The sequence below is a fragment of the Pristiophorus japonicus genome, chromosome 14 (assembly GCF_044704955.1).
Source record: "Pristiophorus japonicus isolate sPriJap1 chromosome 14, sPriJap1.hap1, whole genome shotgun sequence".
In the NCBI taxonomy this organism is placed as follows: domain Eukaryota; kingdom Metazoa; phylum Chordata; class Chondrichthyes; family Pristiophoridae; genus Pristiophorus; species Pristiophorus japonicus.
Genome location: NC_091990.1, coordinates 4996511 through 5016815, shown reverse-complemented (window position 1 = coordinate 5016815; position 20305 = coordinate 4996511). Strand labels below are relative to the sequence as shown.

Genomic DNA, 20305 nt, shown 5'->3' with positions numbered 1-20305 from the left:
CCCCTCTTCCTTTCGCGGACATTTGTCTCGGTCTTGCGTGGGGTCCCCAAATGGGTGCCAGGCCCACCTGACTGCCATAGCTTCACAGATCCTTCACCCAGATGCTTGCTGTGTGGAGGTTTGTGCTTCCGAGGGGGAGTGTTTGCTAGTGCTGTTGGGGAGGAGTTAAACTAATATGGCAGGGGGATGGGAACCAATGCAGGGAGACAGAGGGAAACAAAATGGAGACAGAAGCAATAGACAGAAAGGAGATGAGTAAAAGTGGAGGGCAGAGAAACCCAAGGCAAAAAACAAAAAGGGCCACTGTACAGCAAAATTCTAAAGGGTCAAAGTGTAATAAAAAGGCAAGCATGAAAGCTCGATGCCTCAATGCGAGGAGTATTCGGAACCCAGGAGAGGGCTCTGAGCTAGTTAGAGTGGGTGAGAGCACAGATGAACAGGACCCCAAGAAAGAATGCAAAAGGTAGGAGGCAACAGAGCAGAGTAGCACTGGGGTAAGTGTAAACCACAAGGTGATAGGAAGGGACAATATGTATGAATATAAAGGGGCTGCAGGAGGGGTCAAAACTAAAAATCATGGTTTAAAAACTAGTATTAAAACACTCGACCAAAACGCATGCTGCATTCGAAATAAGGTAAATGAGTTGACGGCACAAATCATTACAAATGGGTATGATTTGGTGGCCATTACAGAAACGTGGTTGCAGGGTGGCCAAGACTGGGAATTAAACATACAGGGGTATCTGACAATTCGGAAAGATAGACAAGAAGGGAAAGGAGGTGGGGTAGCTCTGTTAATAAAGGATGATATCAGGGCAGTTGTAAGAGATGATATTGGCTCTAATCAACAAAATGTTGAATCATTGTGGGTGGAGATTAGAGATAGTAAGGGGAAAAAGTCACTGGTGGGCGTAGTTTATAGGCCCTCAAATGATAACTTCACGGTGGGGCGGGCAATAATCAAGGCAATAATGGAGGCATGTGAAAAAGGAACGGCAGTAATCATGGGGGATTTTAACCGACATATCGATTGGTCAAATCAAATCGCACGGGGTAGCCTTGAGGAGGAATTCATAGAATGCATACGGGATTGTTTCTTAGAACAGTATGTTACAGAACCTACAAGGGAGCAAGCTATCTTAGATCTGGTCCTGTGTAACGAGACAGGAATAATAAACGATCTCCTAGTAAAAGATCCTCTCGGAATGAGTGATCACAGTATGGTTGAATTTGTAATACAGATTGAGGGTGAGGAAGTAGTGTCTCAAACGAGCGTACTATGCTTAAACAAAGGGGACTACAGTGGGATGAGGGCAGAGTTGGCTAAAGTAGACTGGAAACACAGACTAAACAGTGGCACAATTGATGAACAGTGGAGGACTTTTAAGGAGCTCTTTCATAGTGCTCAACAAAAATATATTCTAGTGAAAAAGAAGGGTGGTAAGAGAAGGGATAACCAGCCGTGGATAACCAAGGAAATAAAGGAGAGTATCAAATTAAAAACCAATGCGTATAAGGTGGCCAAGGTTAGTGGGAAACTAGAAGATTGGGAAAATTTTAAACGACAGCAAAGAATGACTAAGAAAGCAATAAAGAAAGGAAAGATAGATTACGAAAGTAAACTTGTGCAAAACATAAAAACAGATAGTAAAAGCTTTTACAGATATATAAAACGGAAAAGAGTGACTAAAGTAAATGTTGGTCCTTTAGAAGATGAGAAGGGGGATTTAATAATGGGAAATGTGGAAATGGCTGAGACCTTAAACAATTATTTTGCTTCGGTCTTCACAGTGGAAGACACAAAAACCATGCGAAAAATTGCTGGTCACAGGAATGTGGGAAGGGAGGACCTTGAGATAATCACTATCACTAGGGGGGTAGTGCTGGACAGGCTAATGGGACTCAAGGTAGACAAGGCCCCTGGTCCTGATGAAATGCATCCCAGGGTATTAAAAGAGATGGCGGAAGTTATAGCAGATGCATTCGTTATAATCTACCAAAATTCTCTGGACTCTGGGGAGGTACCAGCGGATTGGAAAGCAGCTAATGTAACGCCTCTGTTTAAAAAAGGTGGCAGACAAAAGGCAGGTAACTATAGGCCGGTTAGTTTAACATCTGTAGTGGGGAAAATGCTTGAAGCTATCATTAAGGAAGAAATAGCGGGACATCTAGATAGGAATAGTGCAATCAAGCAGACGCAACATGGATTCATGAAGGGGAAATCATGTTTAACTAATTTACTGGAATTCTTTGAGGATATAATGAGCATGGTGGATAGAGGTGTACCGATGGATGTGGTGTATTTAGATTTCCAAAAGGCATTCGATAAGGTGCCACACAAAAGGTTACTGCAGAAGATAAAGGAAGGCGGAGTCAGAGGAAATGTATTAGCACGGATAGAGAATTGGCTGGCTAACAGAAAGCAGAGAGTCGGGATAAATGGGTCCTTTTCGAGTTGGAAATCGGTGGTTAGTGGTGTGCCACAGGGATCGGTGCTGGGACCACAACTGTTTACAATATACATAGATGACCTGGAAGAGGGGACGGAGTGTAGTGTAACAAAATTTGCAGATGACACAAAGATTAGTGGGAAAGCGGGTTGTGTAGAGGACACACAGAGGCTGCAAAGAGATTTAGATAGGTTAACCGAATGGGCTAAGGTTTGGCAGATGGAATACAATGTCGGAAAATGTGAGGTCATCCACCTTTGGAAAAAAAAACACAGTAAAAGGGAATATTATTTGAATGGGGAGAAATTACAACATGCTGCGGTGCAGAGGGACCTGGGGGTCCTTGTGCATGAATCCCAAAAAGTTAGTTTGCAGGTGCAGCAGGTAATCAGGAAGGCGAATGGAATGTTGGCCTTCATTGCGAGAGGGATGGAGTATAAAAGCAGGGAGGTCCTGCTGCAACTGTACAGGGTATTGGTGAGGCCGCACCTGGAGTACTGCGTGCAGTTTTGGTCACCTTACCTAAGGAAGGATATACTAGCTTTGGAGGGGGTACAGAGACGATTCACTAGGCTGATTCTGGAGATGAGGGGGTTACCTTATGATGATAGATTGAGTAGACTGGGTCTTTACTCGTTGGGAGTTCAGAAGGATGAGGGGTGATCTTATAGAAACATTTAAAATAATGAAAGGGATAGACAAGATAGAGGCAGAGAAGTTGTTTCCACTGGTCGGGGAGACTAGAACTAGGGGGCACAGCCTCAAAATACGGGGGAGCCAATTTAAAACCGAGTTGAGAAGGAATTTCTTCTCCCAGAGGGTTGTGAATCTGTGGAATTCTCTGCCCAAGGAAGCAGTTGAGGCTAGCTCATTGAATGTATTCAAATCACAGATAGATAGATAGATTTTTAACCAATAAGGGAATTAAGGGTTACGGGGAGCGGGCGGGTAAGTGGAGCTGAGTCCACGGCCAGATCAGCCATGATCTTGTTGAATGGCGGAGCAGGCTCGAGGGGCTAGATGGCCTACTCCTGTTCCTAATTTTTATGTTCTTATTATGTTCTTATATGCTGTACTCAACATCACATTCTAGAAAAAATATAGCCTTTGAAATGGGGCAGGAGAGGACAACTAAACATCTAAATTAGGAGGATAGGTTGGGATAGCATGGATTCTTTTAAGTTTTCAGAATTATGATTATTGACACACAACATTTTTAGAAATTTGGATTTGTGAATTCAGGCAAAGCTATTTCATGAGCTGTTTAATAGTCAGTGTAAGTGACTGAAGTAGATAGTAAATGTGCGATCCATAGACAAGATGAGTTTCTGGAAACAGAGGGATATGCTGAGAGTGTGGGAACATCTGGTTGAGATCAACATAATGGAGGCCGGTCAAATTGACAGCCTATCATCACTACTTTTTTGAGGATGTAACTAGTAGAGTGGACAAGGGAGAACCAGTGGATGTGGTGTATTTGGACTTTCAAAAGGCTTTTGACAAGGTCCCACACAAGAGATTGATGTGCAAAATCAAAGCACATGGTATTGGGGGTAATGTACTGACGTGGATAGAGAACTGGTTGGCAGACAGGAAGCAGAGAGTCGGGATAAATGGGTCCTTTTCAGAATGACAGGCAGTGACTAGTGGAGTGCCGCAGGGCTCAGTGCTGGGACCTCAGCTCTTTACAATATACATCAATGATTTGGATGAAGGAATTGAGTGTAATATCTCCAATTTTGCAGATGACACTAAACTGGGTGGCCGTGTGAGCTGTGAGGAGGACGCTAAAAGGCTGCAGGGTGACTTGGACAGGTTAGGTGAGTGGGCAAATGCATGGCAGGTGCAGTATAATGTGGATAAATGTGAGGTTATCCACTTTGAGGGCAAAAACACAAAGGCAGAATATTATCTGAATGGCGGCAGATTAGGAAAAGGGGAGGTGCAACGAGACCTGGATGTCATGGTTCATCAGTCATTGAAAGTTGGCATGCAGGTACAGCAGGCGGTGAAGAAGGCAAATAGTATGTTGGCCTTCATAGTTAGGGATTTGAGTATAGGAGCAGGGAGGTCTTACTGCAGTTGTACAGGGCCTTGGTGAGGCCTCACCTGGAATATTGTGTTCAGTTTTGGTCTCCTAATCTGAGGAAGGACGTTCTTGCTATTGAGGGAGTGCAGCGAAGGTTCACCAGACTGATTCTCGGGATGGCGGGACTGACATATGAGGAGAGACTGGATCAACTGGGCTTTTATGCACTGGAGTTTAGAAGGATGAGAGGGGATCTCATAGAAATTTATAAGATTCTGATGGGATTGGACAGGTTAGATGCGGGAAGAATGTTCCCGATGATGGGGAAGTCCAGAACCAGGGGACACAGTCTTAGGATAAGGGGTAGGCCATTTAGGACTGAGATGAGGAGAAACTTCTTCACTCGGAGAGTTGTTAACCTGTGGAATTCCCTACCGCAGAGTTGTTGAGGCCAGTTCGTTGGATATATTCAAGAGGGAGTTAGATATGGCCCTTACGGCTAAAGAGATCAAGGGGTATGGAGAGAAAGCAGGAAAGGGGTACTGAGGGAATGATCAGCCATGATCTTATTGAATGGTGGTGCAGGCTCGAAGGGCCGATTGGCCTACTCCTGCACCTATTTTCTATGTTTCTACCGAGCAACTCCTGCTGAAAAGTGGCGTTGACACTGGGTGAGGTCAGCATTGGGCCCTGGTGTGATTTCCTTTCCTAAGCTCCCAGGTCAAATAGCCTAACCAACAACAACTTGTATATTGCGCCTTTAATATAGTACAACGTCCCAAGACGCTTCACAGGAGCATTATCAAACAAAAATTTGACACCGAGCCACAGAGAGAGAAATTAGGGCAGATTGGTCAAAGAGGTACGTTTTAAGGAGCATCTTAAAGGAGGAAAGAGAGGCGGAGAGGTTTAGGGAGGGAGTTCCAGAGCTTGGGGCCCAGGCAGCTGAAGGCACGGCCGCCAATGGTTGAGCGATTATAATCAGGGATGCTCAAGAGGCCAGAATTGGAGGAGCGTAGACATCTTGGGGTGTTGTGAGGCTGGAGGAAATTAGAGAGATAGGGAGGGGCAAGGTCATGGAGGGATTTGAAAACTAGGATGAGAATTTTGAAATCGAAGCATTGCTTAACCGGGAGCCAATGCAGATCAGCGAGCACAGGGGTGATGGGTGAGCGGGACTTGGTGTGAGTTAGGACACGGGTCAGCGAGCACAGGGGTGATGGGTGAGCGGGACTTGGTGTGAGTTAGGACACAGTCAGCAGAGTTTAGGGTGACCTCTAGTTTGGGTAGGGTAGAACGTGGGAGGCCGGCCAGGAGTGCGTTGGGACTAACTCAATGTCTAGACTCGCAAATGAAGAATATACACCCGTGTGAAGAACTGGGTTGCCATCGCAACGCATGGGACTACACAAATCACCGGCTTTAGGACAGGAGAGAAGGAAATAGCGAGCCAACTTGGTAAGCTTTAGTAAGCAACTTACTGCAGACAAAGAGAGAATTTGCTGCCTTACAGTCTCCTCCTCATTATATCCAGCCCAGGGTGGAAGTGCTTTATCTGGAAATAAAACCAAAATGGCCATTAAGAACCAGTTTTCTTACTTTTTAGTCTGTTTTTCATCAGTCCACTAAATGAGTGAAATGCTGTGTTAGGTATGGAGAGCAGTTAGGAGAATGGCATTTATTTTTTATTAAATATCTGGAGGGTATTTAATAATGGAAAACTGCAGCATAATTCGGGTTGCCTCTTCTATACTGGTATTAACATTCGCCATGATATGGTGCAGCTCCCTCAGAGGCCTTGTATCTACAGGTACCATCTATTGTAGTACATCGGGCCCAAGTTTCCACATGATTTGCTCCTGATTTTTAGGAGCAACTGGTGGAGAACGGACTGTCTTAGAAATCGCAATTCTCCACATTTTTTTTTCTGCAGTTCTAGTCAGTTAGAACAATTTCACTTTGGAACAGAATTTTTTCTTCAAAAAGGGGGCGTGTCCGGCCACTGACGCCTGATTTGAAAGTTTCCACAGTGAAAACGTACTCCAAACTAAGTTAGAATGGAGCAAGTGAAGATTTTTGTAGAACTGAAAAACCTTGTCTACACATTAAAAAAATCAGGCGCAGGTTACAAATTAGGCGTCTGGAACGAGGTGGGGGGGAGGGGAACTCATTAAATTCTATAATAAATCTTTATTTATACTTATACAAATATTATACAAATAAATCCAACCTGAATAAAAATTTATAAGCAAAGAAAAGATTAAATAAACCATCTTCCTACCGGTGTGAAAGTGCTTCAGGCAGGGAGAATTCTGCAGCAAGCCTCACAAGTTGAGGCAGCCGTTCGTTCGACGGCAGGGGATGGGAGGAGGAAGCGTTCCCGACGGCGGGCGGGCGGGGAGGGAGGGAGGGAGTGCGGGCCCGACCAACCGACCGAACGCAGCGGGGGGGGGGGGGGGGGGGGAGGGGGGAAGCCGTTCCCGACGGCGGGCGGGGGGGGAAGGAGACAGTGAGAAGGCTGCAGGAAGCCTCAGAAGTTGAGCAGCCATTCCCGATGGCGGGGGGGGGGGGAGGAGGCCGTCGGGAAACGGCTGCCTCAACTTCTGAGGCTTCCTGCAGCCTTCTCACTGCTGCAAGAAGCCTCAGTGCTGATGTGCTGATGGCAATGTGCTTTTATTAAAAAAATTTCAAAAATTAAACAGCTACAAAGAACTACAAAAATGGCCGAGTGCCAATGTTTCCCTCACACTGAGCATGCGCGAACGCTCCAACGCGCATGCGCAGGGTTGCCGGCAGGAAAAAAACTAATTTAAATGGTACCCGCCCCCTCCCACTTACAAAATCGGCGCGAGTGGTAGGCTCCGCCCCCCCCCGGGCGCCGCACCAGGCAGACAAGGAGCTGCAGGGCGCTCCAGAATCGTGCGGTTTTTTGCCGGCGCCGTTTTCGGCGTGAAAAACGGGCGCCCAGCTCGGAGGGGCGCCCGTTTTTTATCGTGTGGAAACTTGGGGCCTAAGTGTCGGCTGTGGCTCAGTGGGTAGCACACTTACCTCTGAGTCAGAAGGTTGTGGGTTCAAGTTCCACTCCAGGGACTTGAGCACAAAAGTCTAGGCCGACACTCCACTGCAGTGCTGAGGGAGCACTGCACTGTCGGAGGTGCTATCTTTCAGATGAGATGTTAAACCGAGGCCCCGTCTGCTCTCTCAGGTGGATGTAAAAGATCCCATGACACTATTTCGAAGAAGAGCAGGGGAGCTATCCTGTGTCCTGGCCAATAGTTATCCCTCCATCACTAAAAACAGAGGATCTGGTCATTATCACATTGTTGTTTGTGGGAGCTTGCTGTGCGCAAGTTGGCTGCTGCATTTCTTACATTACAACAGTGACTACACTTCAAAAAGTATTTCATTGACTGTAAAGCGCTTTGGGATGTCTGGTGGTCCTGAAAGACGCTATATAAATGCAAGTCTTTCTTTCTTAGGTTGGGGCTGTACAGCTGTGTACAATGAATTCATTTGGGGCGGTTGAGAGGGCACATATAAGGTTTACATCCACATTTCCATAATTTTCAAATACCTCAAGCTGCAGATACTAACCACTTGGTGTTCTGATTTATAATTTATCCATCGATGAGGCAGCATTGCTGAGGGCAGCCTTTACATTTCCTCAAGATGCATAACATTCAAACAAGGCAAACCAGCAAACAAGAAATACAAGTGCAGATAAAGGAAAGAGTTTTATTTATATAACACCTTTCACATCCTCAGAAGGTCCCAAAACATTTCACAGCCAATGACGTATGTTTCTGAGGTGTAGTCACTGTTGCAATATAGGCAAATGCAGTAGCCAATTTGTACACAACAAGGTCCCACAAACATCAATGAGATAAATGACCGGACTATCTGTTTTTAGTGCCGTTGGTTAAGGGATAAATGTTGGCCACAACACTGGGAAAACTCACGTGCTCTTCTTTTAATAGTGCCACTGGATCTTTCACGGCAGGTAGGGCCTTGGTTTTAACGTCTCATCCCAAAGACGCCATCTCTCACTGCGCAGCACTCCCTCAGTACTGCCCTGAAAGAATGTGTGTTCAAGTCTCTGGACTGGGGCGTGAGCCCGTAATCTTCTGACTCAGAGTCAAGAGTGCTACCACTGATACCCAAATAGCACTACGTCATCTGGGTTTCAAGGGCTGAACTGGAAGGGCTCTGGCCTGTGGTTTAGACAATCCGATACTAGGCCACACAGACAGAAGGTTGCAGGTTCAATTCCTGTTTCTTTTGAATTAGCCTATTGTAATGAGGGCAGCAAATTGAGAAGCTACAACTAACCTTGGTGTCCTTTTGCTGCAGAGATGTAACAGCGTCTCCCCCCACCCCCCCCGGTGATGCCCCACATGGTCAAATGGCCCGCCAACACTCACAGTCTAGGTTCATACATAAAACTATAATCCAGCAATCACCACATTCAGCAGAGGTGAATTGACATTTTTTTTTTTAAAGCAGCATAAACCTCAGATTTTAGCAACTGTACCAAAATAAATTTCTAATATGCAAATACTTTTTAGCACACCTAAAAATGACCATTTCACATTGAATTTACATCTCAAGTTAGGAAAAAAAAATGGCATCTTTAGCCAGCCTCTCAGAGCTCCACCTTCTTCGATGACTCATTAAAGGCAACATTGAGCAAGAGAGGGAGGAACAGGGCAAGTGTATTTCATGCCCCTGGGGTGGAAGGATTGCTATCCGGAAACGCGTGCTGGAAATCTGCCTGCATGAAAGCCAGGAGAGAATCGGCACGGAGATTGGTTGAACTATTGAATAGTCCACCAACATTCAATGCCCAGCCCCATTAAATGAAGCATGCCCATTTGACCATGGCACTCGATGGACAAAGAACAGGGAAATCTCCTGGTGTCCTGGTCAACATTTAGCCCTTGCCCGACACTACCAAAACAGATAATCTGCTCATTTGTGTGGAGACCGTACTATATGCAAATTGGCTGCCACGGTTTGCCCACTGTGTCAGCTGTGTCTCAGTGGGCAGCACACTCGCCTGAGTCAGAAGGTTGTGGGTTCAAGTCCCACTCCAGGAACTTGAGCACATAAATCTAGGCTGCACTGTCGGAGGTGCCGTCTTTCGGATGAGACGTTAAACCGAAGCCCCGTCTGCTCTCTCAGGTGAATGTAAAAGATCCCATGGCACTATTTCGAAGAAGAGCAGGGGGAGTTATCCCCAGTGTCCTGGCCAATATTTATCCCTCAATGACCAGAACAAAAACAGATCATCTGGTCATTATCACATTGTAGTTTGTGGGAGCTTGCTGTCACAAGTTGGCTGCCACATTTCCCCACATTACAACAGTGACTATACTCCAAAAGTAGTTCATTTGCTGTAAAGTCCGGTGGTCGTGAAAGGCACTATATAAATGCAAGTCTTACTTTTCTTTCTTTACAGTACAATAGTGTCTGCACTTCAAAAGTACTTCATTGGCGGTTAGGTACATTCTGAGAACGTATAAAAACACTATAAATCCCAAGTTCGCTCTTTGTGTGTACGGCAATACTTCACAGTCTCTATGAACCACAGTGCTAAGAAGTAGCCGTCTCTAAGATTCAAGTTCACAGTCTGTAATGCCAGCTGTCGAGGCTGATGGGTGGATAGTTTGTGAGAGAAATTGGGTAAATGGAGTGTAAAGGTCTCTCGAAAGAAAATGAAGATTACGCTGGTTGGAGTGGATGACACTAATCTCAGTATGAACTTAAACCCAGATTGTGGACCACTTCGCTGATTCTGAAAGTACAATAAATGCAGAACTAATAGTGGAAGAGTCATTAGTCAGTATTTCAACAATATTTCTACACAGGCACAGGCCATTGGTTGAAATGAACCACTACAGTACCTGACTTCTTCAATCTCTGCTCCTTTACAAATTTTTCTTGTTCCTTTTTGAAATTTCCAATAATTGTCTATAAGTAACAATGAAATGAGAAGGGTTAATCGGATTAAAAATAATTTTCATTCTCATCAGTCGCAAATGCATGAGTGGGCTTAATACACATCTATAAAAATACAAAAACCAACAGGCATTGGCTGATAATATTTATAGCTCCTTCAATGGGGTCGGTTTTAAGCCTCCTCACCCGGGGGCCGCAGTGTTTGGGAGGAGTCCCGCACTGGCCCAAGGACATACTATTCCCGCACACCAACATTTGATCTTCACTGACCTTGGCTCCCACTGCAGGCAGGGGCCTGATTATAGTCTAAAGGTTGTGGTCCGATTAAGTGCAATGGCATTTTAACTTCGGCATTCGGGAAACCCGCATGAGGCAAACTGCTGACAACCCAACCATTGCGCGACATAAGAACATAAGAATTAGGAGCAGGAGTAGGTCATTTGACCCCTCGAGCCTGCTCCGCCATTCAATGAGATCATGGCTGATCTTCGACATCAACTCCACTTTCCTGCCTGATCCCCATATCTCTTGATACTCTGAATATCCAAAAATCTATCGACCTCTGCCTTGAATACACTCAACCACTGAGCATCCACAGCCCTCTGTGGTAGAGAATTCCAAAGAGTCACCACCCTCTCTGAGTGAAGAGGTTTCTCCTCATCTGCGTCCTAAATGGCCGACCCGTCACACTGTGCTCCCAGTGTGGGTTTCCCTCCGCCTGTCCCCAACGTGCCCCCCCGTTAAAATCAGCCCCAACAGTTCAGTAGCACGGAGTGACAGAGTAACCAAGCCACACAGAGTAGGGCAGACCCAGGCTCAATCTCTCAGTGAGCTAGTTAGCCAATCTCAGTCAAGAGAACAGTGGCAGCAGCACAGCTGACCTCTGTGCTGGTGTCGAGCGAAGGGAAATCAAAACACCAGACCCAGGTTCAAGGCCCACTCCAGGAACTTGAGCACATATCTGGTCATTATCACATTGCTGTTTGTGGGAGCTTGCTGTGCGCAAATTGGCTGCTGCGTTTCCTTCATTAAAACAGTGACTGCACTCCAAAAGTGCTTTGAGACGCCCGGTGGTCGTGAAAGACGCTATATAAATGCACGTCTTTCCAGTTGCTTTCCAGCGGTCTGGGAGCGCAGTGCGAGTCGTGGGTCATTTAACTCCCATGCCTCATTTAAATAATCCAGGATAGTCTGGATTGAATTTACCGTGACTTCTTCTGGCCACTCCGCAACTCCCGCAACAGTTCGGTTGTCACCTCGTGCAGTCATCACAAATGCAGAAACTCCAAATCAACGTAACAAAAACAGATTATCTGCTCATTATCATGTTGCTGTTTGTGGGAGCTTGCTGTGCGCAATGTGGCTGCCGCTTTTCCACACTGCAACAGTGACTACACTTCAAAAGTACTTCATTGGCTGTAAAGCGCTTTGAGACGTCCGGTGGTTGCGAAAGGCGCTATTGAAATCCAAGTCTTATTTGTAAAATGCTGAAAGTGTTTCTGTGGATAGGATTGGGCCGTGCTACGATATCTCCATAAAAGAAACAGCCCGTCAATATTACTGACATATGACCACATGGCCAAGGTACAAAAGGGGCAAGGGAAGAAAACAGGAGCTGGGGCGAGGGGGAAAAGAAAAATCGGGGACTTAAAAAAAAATTTAAAACTATTTTCCAATAACTGAATACATAACCCATTACCTAGAATATCATACACTTGCATTTCAACAACATAATTTAAAACCATTGGATTACACGGGATATACGGCACAGAAACAGGTCATTCGGCCCAACCAGTCCATGCCGGCGTTTATGCTCCACTCGAGCCTCCTCCTGTCTTTCCTCATCTAAATCTCTATTCCCTTCTCCCCCATATGCTTGTCCAGTCTCCCCTTAAATACATCGATACTATTCGCCTCAACCCCTCCCTGTGGCAGCGAGTTCCACATTCTCACCACTCTCTGGGTAAAGAGGTTTCTCCTGAATTCCCCATTGGATTTCTGGGTGACTATCTTATATTGATGGCCTCTAGTTATGCTCTTTCCCACAAGTGGAAACATTCTCTCTGTATCTGCTCTATCAAAACCTTTCATAATTCTAAAGACTTCTGTTGGGAGGTAAAATTAAGGAATCAATAAAAAAAAATTTATTATTTATTTAGTTCAATAATGAACAGAAATAATTTTTTTAAACTCCTCATAAAAAATGGAAATTATTTACATTGCTTTTTACAGAACCTGTTCAACATTAAGAAGGGTTAAACAGCTTCTCTGAGCAATGAGCCTGATATTTATACAAGGTTGAATCCACTAACCCGTGAAATGTTCACTGGATAAAACAAACAGTAACGGATAAGGAGGGCCTGCATCCCAGTCGCCTGCTCCTTAAGCGTGTACTGACTGCAAAATAATCCAAGCTTTCAGGATATTAAGGGGAAGAGAGAGGGGGGAGAGAGAAACTATTCCCACTGGTTGGGGAGTCTAGACCTTTCAGGAGTGAAATTCGGAAACACTTCTACACACACAGGGTGGGAGAAGTTTGGAACTCTCTTCCGCAAACGGCAATTGATGCTAGATCAATTGTTAATTTTAAATTGGAGATTGATAGATTTTTGTTAACCAAAGGATAAGGCAGGTATTTGGGGTTAAGGGCACAGATCAGCCTTGATCTCATTGAATGGCGGAACAGGCTCGAGGGGCTAAATGGCCTCCTTCTGCTCCTATCTCAAGGTACATGTGAAACAACTGTGTTGAAGATCATGTTTTTCTGAAGCAGAGGCACTGTCACAGTCGGGCACTTGCCGCACCAATGGAGGAGGTTGCGCAGGGTTTAGAATGATGTGCGCACTGATATCTGGGGACTGTGGGGAAACAGCTAGCACTACATGAGCTGCAGGATAATCAAAAATGTCAGTTGTACAACAATAAAACCCAGACACCAATATTATTTGCTTCCAACGACCCTAACATTTCTATTACAAAGAGACATATCATTAAACTGGAATAAATGTCCTTCTTACTAGCTACTCAGTAAGTAAATGCATCATCATTATCATCATCATAGGCAGTCACTCAAAATCAAGGAAGACTTGCTTCCACTCTAAAAGTGAGTTCTCAGGTGATTGAACAGTCCAATACGGGAATTACAGTGTGTGTCACAGGTGGGGCAGACAGTGGTTGAAGGAAAGGGTGGGTGGGGAGTCTGGTTTGCCGCACGCTCCTTCCGCTGTCTGCGCTTGCTTTCTGCATGCTCTTGGCGACGAGACTCGAGGTGCTCGGCGCCCTCCCGGATGCACTTCCTCCACTTAAGGCAGTCTTTAGCCAGGGATTCCCAGGTGTCGGTGAGGATGTTGCACTTTATCAAGGAGGCTTTGAGGGTGTCCTTGAAACGTTTCCTCTGCCCACCTTGGGCTCACTTGCTGTGTAACAGTTCCGAGTAGAGCACTTGCTTTGAGAGTCTTGCGAACAATGTGGCCTGCCCAACGGAGCTGATTAAGTGTGGTCAGTGTTTCAATGCTGGGGATATTGGCCTGGTCGAGGACGCTAACGTTGGTGCGTCTGTCCTCCCAGGGGATTTGCAGGATCTTGCGGAGACAACGCTGGTGGTATTTCTCCAGCGATTTGAGGTGTCTACTGTATGTGATCCACGTCTCTGAGCCATACAGGAGGGCAGGTATCACTGCAGCCCTGTAGATCATAAAGCTTGGTGCCAGATTTGAGGGTCTGATCTTCAAACACTCTCTTCTTCAGGCAGCTGAAGGATGCGCTGGCACACTAGAGACGGTGTTGAACCTCGTTGTCAATGTCTGTCCTTGCTGATAATAGGCCGAGGTGTGGGAAATGGTCCACATTGTCCAGGACCGCGCCATGGATCTTGATGACTGGGGGGCAGTGCTGAGTGGCGGGGTTGGGTTTGTCTTATGGATGTTTAGTGTAAGGCCCATGCTTTCGTACGCCTTGGTGAAGATGTTGACTATGACTTGGAGTTCAGTCTCTGTATTTGCGCAGACGCAAGCGTCGTCCGCGTACTGTAGCTCAATGACAGAGGATGGGACAGTCTTGGATCTGGCCTGAAGGTGACGAAGGTTGAACAGGTCCCACTGGTTCTATAGTTTAGTTCCACTCCAGCGGGGAGCTTGTTGAGTGTGAGGTGGAGCATTGCAACGAGGAAGATCGAGAAGAGGGTTGGCGCGATGACGCAGCTTTGCTTGACCCCAGTCCGGATGTGGATTTAGTCTGTGGTGGATCTGTTGGTCAGGATCACGGCCTGCATGTCGTTGCGGAGCAGCCGGAGGATGGCGACAGACTTTTTGGGGCAGTCGAAATGGAGGGGGACGTTCCATAGTCCCTCACGGTTGACAGTGTCAAAGGCCTTTGTAAGGTCAAAGAAGGCCATGTACAAAGGTCGGTGCTGTTCTCTACATTTCTCCTGTAGTCGTCACGCCGTAAAGATCAAGTGTTGCAGTAGTAGGCCACACAGACTCAGGAAATCCTACGGTTAATCTTCGACGTGTGTTCATTTAGCAGGATGTAATTAGTGCAACAGTCAGGTCATTACAGTTAACCTCGATGTCCCCACAATGGGGAAGGGAAACAAAAGCACCAGATTTGGGTTCCAGCGATCTCTGCCAACAACGCACAGCAGCGTCTGTGGAGAGACCGGACGAGGTAATATTTTGGGGGCGGACTTTTCTGAAGTAGGAGCCGCACCTAAAACTTCAACTGGTCTGTTCTCTCCGCAGGTGTTGCCTGATCTGCTGAGCGTTAGCAGCATTTTCGGTTTCTGTTCCTGCTGGAAAACACTTGTGCGGACATCAAATGGGCAGAGTGATGGGCTCAACTTTGACACTCTGCCCGAACTGGGTCTCTGGCGCATAAAGTCACTGCACAGGCTGGAACTCAGATCTAATAATTTAAAGGCACTGAATGTTTAAACACCAATGTGTTGCTCTCGTCACCCCTCTTGTTTTCAGCTACATCTAAAATGTTGTCTTAAAAGCAAAAATACAGAATCATTTGCTGGTCTCCTCTCCCGATATGGAAAATGAAGCTGCATGCAGTATTGTTTTGCTTCACAAAAGAATTGTAATGCCTGTTGCACAGAGGCGTGGAAGCTTCGTTGCAGCAAGGTGAAAGTTTCGAACAACTTGGCTCAGCATTGCCTGCCTCCATTAACAGCGCCATCAGCTCTGAAGTGGACGTAAAAGATCCCAAGGCACTATTTCGAAGAAGAGCAGGGGAGTTATCCCCGGTGTCCTGGGGCCAATATTTATCCCTCAATCAACATCATAAAAAAAACACAGATTATTTGGTCATTATCACATTGCTGTTTGTGGGAGCTTGCTGTGCGCAAATTGGCTCCCACATTTCCTACATTACAACAGTGACCACGCTCCAAAAGTAAAGCGCTTTGAGATGGCTAGTGGTCGTGAATGGCACTATATAGATCTAAGTCTTTCTTTTTTCTTTTGAATCAGCAAGGCTCTTGGTTCAAATTCAAGTTCAGGAGCAGATCACCACTTTAGTTGTTGTTTGGTGTGATGAGAAAAGCTTATTATGGGATGTGTAGTTTGGCTCTCCATTCGAGGGCCTCCCGAGACGCCAAGCACGGAAATGGGATGCCTCCGGCCACAGATCTCAGTGGGCTGGTCGATGTGAGGTGTTCCAGGGTCTGGGACCCACAGATCTCAGTGGGCCGGTCGATGTGAGGTGTTCCAGGGTCTGGGACCCACAGATCTCAGTGGGCCGGTCGATGTGAGGTGTTCCAGGGTCTGGGACCCACAGATCTCACTGGGCCGGTCGATGCGAGATGTTCCAGGGTCTGGGACCCACAGATCTCAGTGGGCCGGTCGATGTGAGGTGTTCCAGGGTCTGAGACCCACAGATCTCAGTGGGCCGGTCGATGTGAGGTGTTCCAGGGTCTGGGACCCACAGATCTCAGTGGGCTGGTCGATGTGAGGTGTTCCATGGTCTGGGACCCACAGATGTCAGTGGGCCGGTCGATGTGAGATGTTCCAGGGACTGGGACCCACAGATGTCAGTGGGCCGGTCGATGTGAGATGTTCCAGGGTCTGGGACCCACAGATCTCAGTGGGCCGGTCGATGTGAGGTGTTCCAGGGTCTGGGACCCACAGATCTCAGTGGGCCGGTCGATGTGAGGTGTTCCAGGGTCTGGGACTCAGGGCCACAGTCGCACTTCGGGCCGTCCCTCACCTTCCCCGTGTGGGGCAGGTGGGCGCAGCGTCCGTGCCCCGTGCGGATTGGGCCGAGCGCTCGCTGCCCGCTGTCTCCGAGGGAGGGTGAGGCCGGGGGCCTCCGCTGGTGGGTCAGTGACGGGTGTTGGGTCTTTATGTTGCCGGCGTCCCACGATTCCGTCCGTCTGGATGGCGGGTCGATACCGGCTGCGTGAATATTGGCCGCTGTTTCCCAGAATGGTCACTTTAATGGAGCACTGAGCAGGTGCTGTCATTTGGGTGAGACATTAAAGTGAAGGTTGTTTACCTGGTCCGGTGGAGATAAAAGATTCTGTGGCATTTTTTGAAGAAGAGCAAATTCTCCTGGTGTCCTAGCTAACATTTCTCCCTCAACCCAAAAAAAAGTGTAACTGATCATTCACTTCAGTTGCTGTTTCTGTGACCTCGTTGTGCGCGATTTAGCTGCAACATTTGCCTGTATAACTGACTGTATTTCATAAGTAGCTCACTGCGAGTGGTCTGACAACATGATAAAGCATAGTATATAAATGCAAATTCTTTCTTTTATGCCACTGCTTGATCTCAAAATCATCTGTATAGTCCTTCCAGTTTACTGGCATATCAATGCCCAGTGCCACAACAGTGGGGCACGGGTAGGATTTCCTATACTGCGGAATGCCTAGAAATACACCAAGTGTAAGCTAAATTTCCATCACTTTTCTCCACGTGTTTGCCTCTTTTTCACTTTTTCTGTTACTCTTGTTCCTTGTCGTTTTCTCCATTTTACTTCTTCAACGGTTTTGTTTTCTCGATAAAGATTTGGAACTGCCATGTGGGGAGACTGCAGGGAGCAACATGGGGGAAGGTAAGGGAGTTGGACGCATCACTCAATCTGCTGGGGAGCGGTGAGGACTGTCGCGGGCAGTGGCTGTACTGGTGTTCAAAATACGGCCAAGTTTCTGTGAGCTGGTTTCAAGTGGAGCCAAGTGCCTTGCTCTGCTTGGTGTCAGCTGTGGCTCAGTGGGCAGCACTCGTGCCTCTGAGTCAGAAGGTTGTTGGGTTCAAGTCCCACTCGAGAGACAAAAATCCAGGCCGACACTCCAGGGCAGTGCTGGACTGTCGGAGGTGCCGTCTTTCAGATAAGACGTTAAACCGAGGTGAACGTAAAAGATCCCATGGCACTATTTCGAAGAAGAGCAGGGGTTATCCCCGGTGTCCTGGGGCCAATATTTATCCCTCAATCAACATCACTAAAAACAGATTATCTGGGTCATTATCACATTGCTGTTTGTGGGAGCTTGCTGTGCACAAATTGGCTGCAGCGTTTCCAACATTACAACTGTGACTACACTTCAAAAGTATTTAATTGGCTGTAAAGCACTTTGGGACGTCTGGTAGTCGTGAACGGCGCTATATAAATGCAAGAATCCCCAGAAGGAGAAAGGGTTTTGGGAGAGTTGTCCACAGGCTACCATTTATCATCATCATCATCATCCTAGGCAGTCCCTCGGAATCGAGGAAGGCTTGCTTCCACTCCTGAAGTGAGTTCTTTAGTGGCTGAACAGTCCAATACGAGAACCACAGTCCCTGTCACAGGTGGGACAGGTTTGCCGCACACTCCTTCCGCTGCCTGCGCTTGGTTTCTGCATGCTCTCGGCGATGAGACTCGAGGTGCTCAGCGCCCTCTCGGATGCACTTCCTCCACTTAGGGCGGTCTTTGGCCAGGGACTCCCAGGTGTCGGTGGGGATGTCGCACTTTATCAGGGAGGCTTTGAGGGTGTCCTTGGAACGTTTCCGCTGCCCACCTTTGGCTCGTTTGCCGTGAAGGAGCTCTGCATAGAGCACTTGCTTTGGGAGCCTCGTGCCTGGCACTATGCACCTTGAAGCTGCTTGTTCAGCGTCGCATTGGGCTGGGTGGGGTTCTGGGAACATTCACTTATCCATCCTCCCACCAACAGAGTGTGTGTGATACAAGAGACCAGGGAAGAAAAGTGGGAACAATAACTAGATCGTTTTTTAAAAATTGTAAGTTACCCATTTGGTTTATAATTCTGGCAGTATTAAAGCAATTTTTCCCAATGCTATGATAATTATAACAGTCCTTAGATTCTATGTAAGCGGCTGAGGTAACTATAACAATAACAAGAGCACCCTCCGCTGCACAGTCTCCCTCTGCAGACTCATCAATATGGGTACTGGTTGCCTAGCAGTACAGCAGTAAACGTTCCTATCATTAGTTGCCTCCGCCCCCATTGTTTCCCGATACTCTATTCTCATTACAGCATGAACGAGCCAAGAACTGTTTGCATAATGTGTGAAGAATAGTTGGTTAACTCATTTGCACTTCTGCGTTGCAACTACTGCAGTTATGCGGCTGTTCAACTTCGGTCTGGACCGCCAACAAATAAATAGGCACTTTCAGCAGCACAGAGTCCCGGTTCTTCTGTTATGGCACAACATTTTAAAAAACAGGTTTATCAGAGGAAATTTAGATTAGTTTGTGGCAAACTGAGCCATTGATGTACGATCAATAAGATCATGGCTAATCTTCAATCTCAACTCCACTTTCCCGCCCGATCTCCATACCCTTGATTCTCTTAAGAGTCCAAAAATCTATCTATCTCAGCCTTGAATATACTCATTGACTGACCATCCACAGCCCTCTGGGGCAGAGAATTCCAAAGATTCACAATCCTCTGAGTGAAGAAATTCTTCCTCATCTCAGTCTTAAATTGCCGACCTCTTATCCTGAGACTGTGACCCCTGGTTCTAGACTCTCCAGCCCGGGGGAAACAACCTCTCAGCATCTACCCTGTCAATCCCCCTCAGAATCTTATGTTTCAATGAGATCACCTCTCATTCTTCTGAACTCCAGAGAGTATCGGCCCAATCTACACAATCTCTCCTCAAAGGATAACCCTCTCATCCCAGAAATCAATCCAGTGAACCTTTGTTGCATGTCTCGAATGAAAGTATGTCTTTCCTCAGAAAAGGAGGTCAAAACTGTGCATAGTACTCCACGCGTGGTCTCACAAAAGCCCTGTACAATTGTAGTACTGTACATCTGACGTCGACATCATGCAGCGCTGAGTAGCAATGTCCACAAAAGAACCTGAAAACTAAATCTGTAGGACTTGATTTTTGTAGTGTGTGGTTAGTAAAAACTATTGTTACTCGAAACATGATTGGCCACAAGTATCATCTACTGCCAGCAGTCAAACCTGACGCTTTGCAGTTGTGCGAGCTGTAATTTGCCAGCTGTTAGTAAAATAGGCAGCAGCAACAGAAAGGGCAAGGATAGATCTACTGGCCTACAAGTACTGTACAGGTGCAGCGTCCAAAATACGGAGTTCCGGAATGCGGGCCGATTGGTGGCAGCGTCGTCCGGAATCCGTGAAATGTTCCAGAATCTGGACCCGCCGACCTCGAAGTCCCGCCGCTGCCCGACCTCTGGCTTCGCTTCATCGCCCCTCGCCTCGCCGTCCTTACCTCAGGTACACTTCCTCTTCGGCGGGGCCCTGCCCGAACACTTCCTCTTCGGCGGGGCCCTGCCCGAACACTTCCTCTTCGGCGGGGCCCTGCCCGAACACTTCCTCTTCGGCGGGGCCCTGCCCGAACACTTCCTCTTCGGCGGGGCCCTGCCCGAACACTTCCTCTTCGGCGGGGCCCTGCCCGAA

At 47.0% G+C, this 20305-nt stretch overlaps 1 protein-coding gene across 1 annotated transcript in view; it reads right to left on the bottom strand.

The window, feature by feature from the left end:
- The window catches only part of LOC139279683 (synapse-associated protein 1-like), a 42023-nt gene that overhangs the window by 15459 nt on the left and 6259 nt on the right, over window positions 1–20305 (bottom strand). The window contains exons 3-4 of the mRNA XM_070898795.1: window positions 10383–10449; window positions 5961–6034 (exon numbers count right to left, since the gene is read on the bottom strand). Coding sequence (XP_070754896.1) covers window positions 5961–6034; window positions 10383–10449 — 141 coding nt within the window. The remainder of the gene's footprint in view (window positions 1–5960; window positions 6035–10382; window positions 10450–20305) is intronic.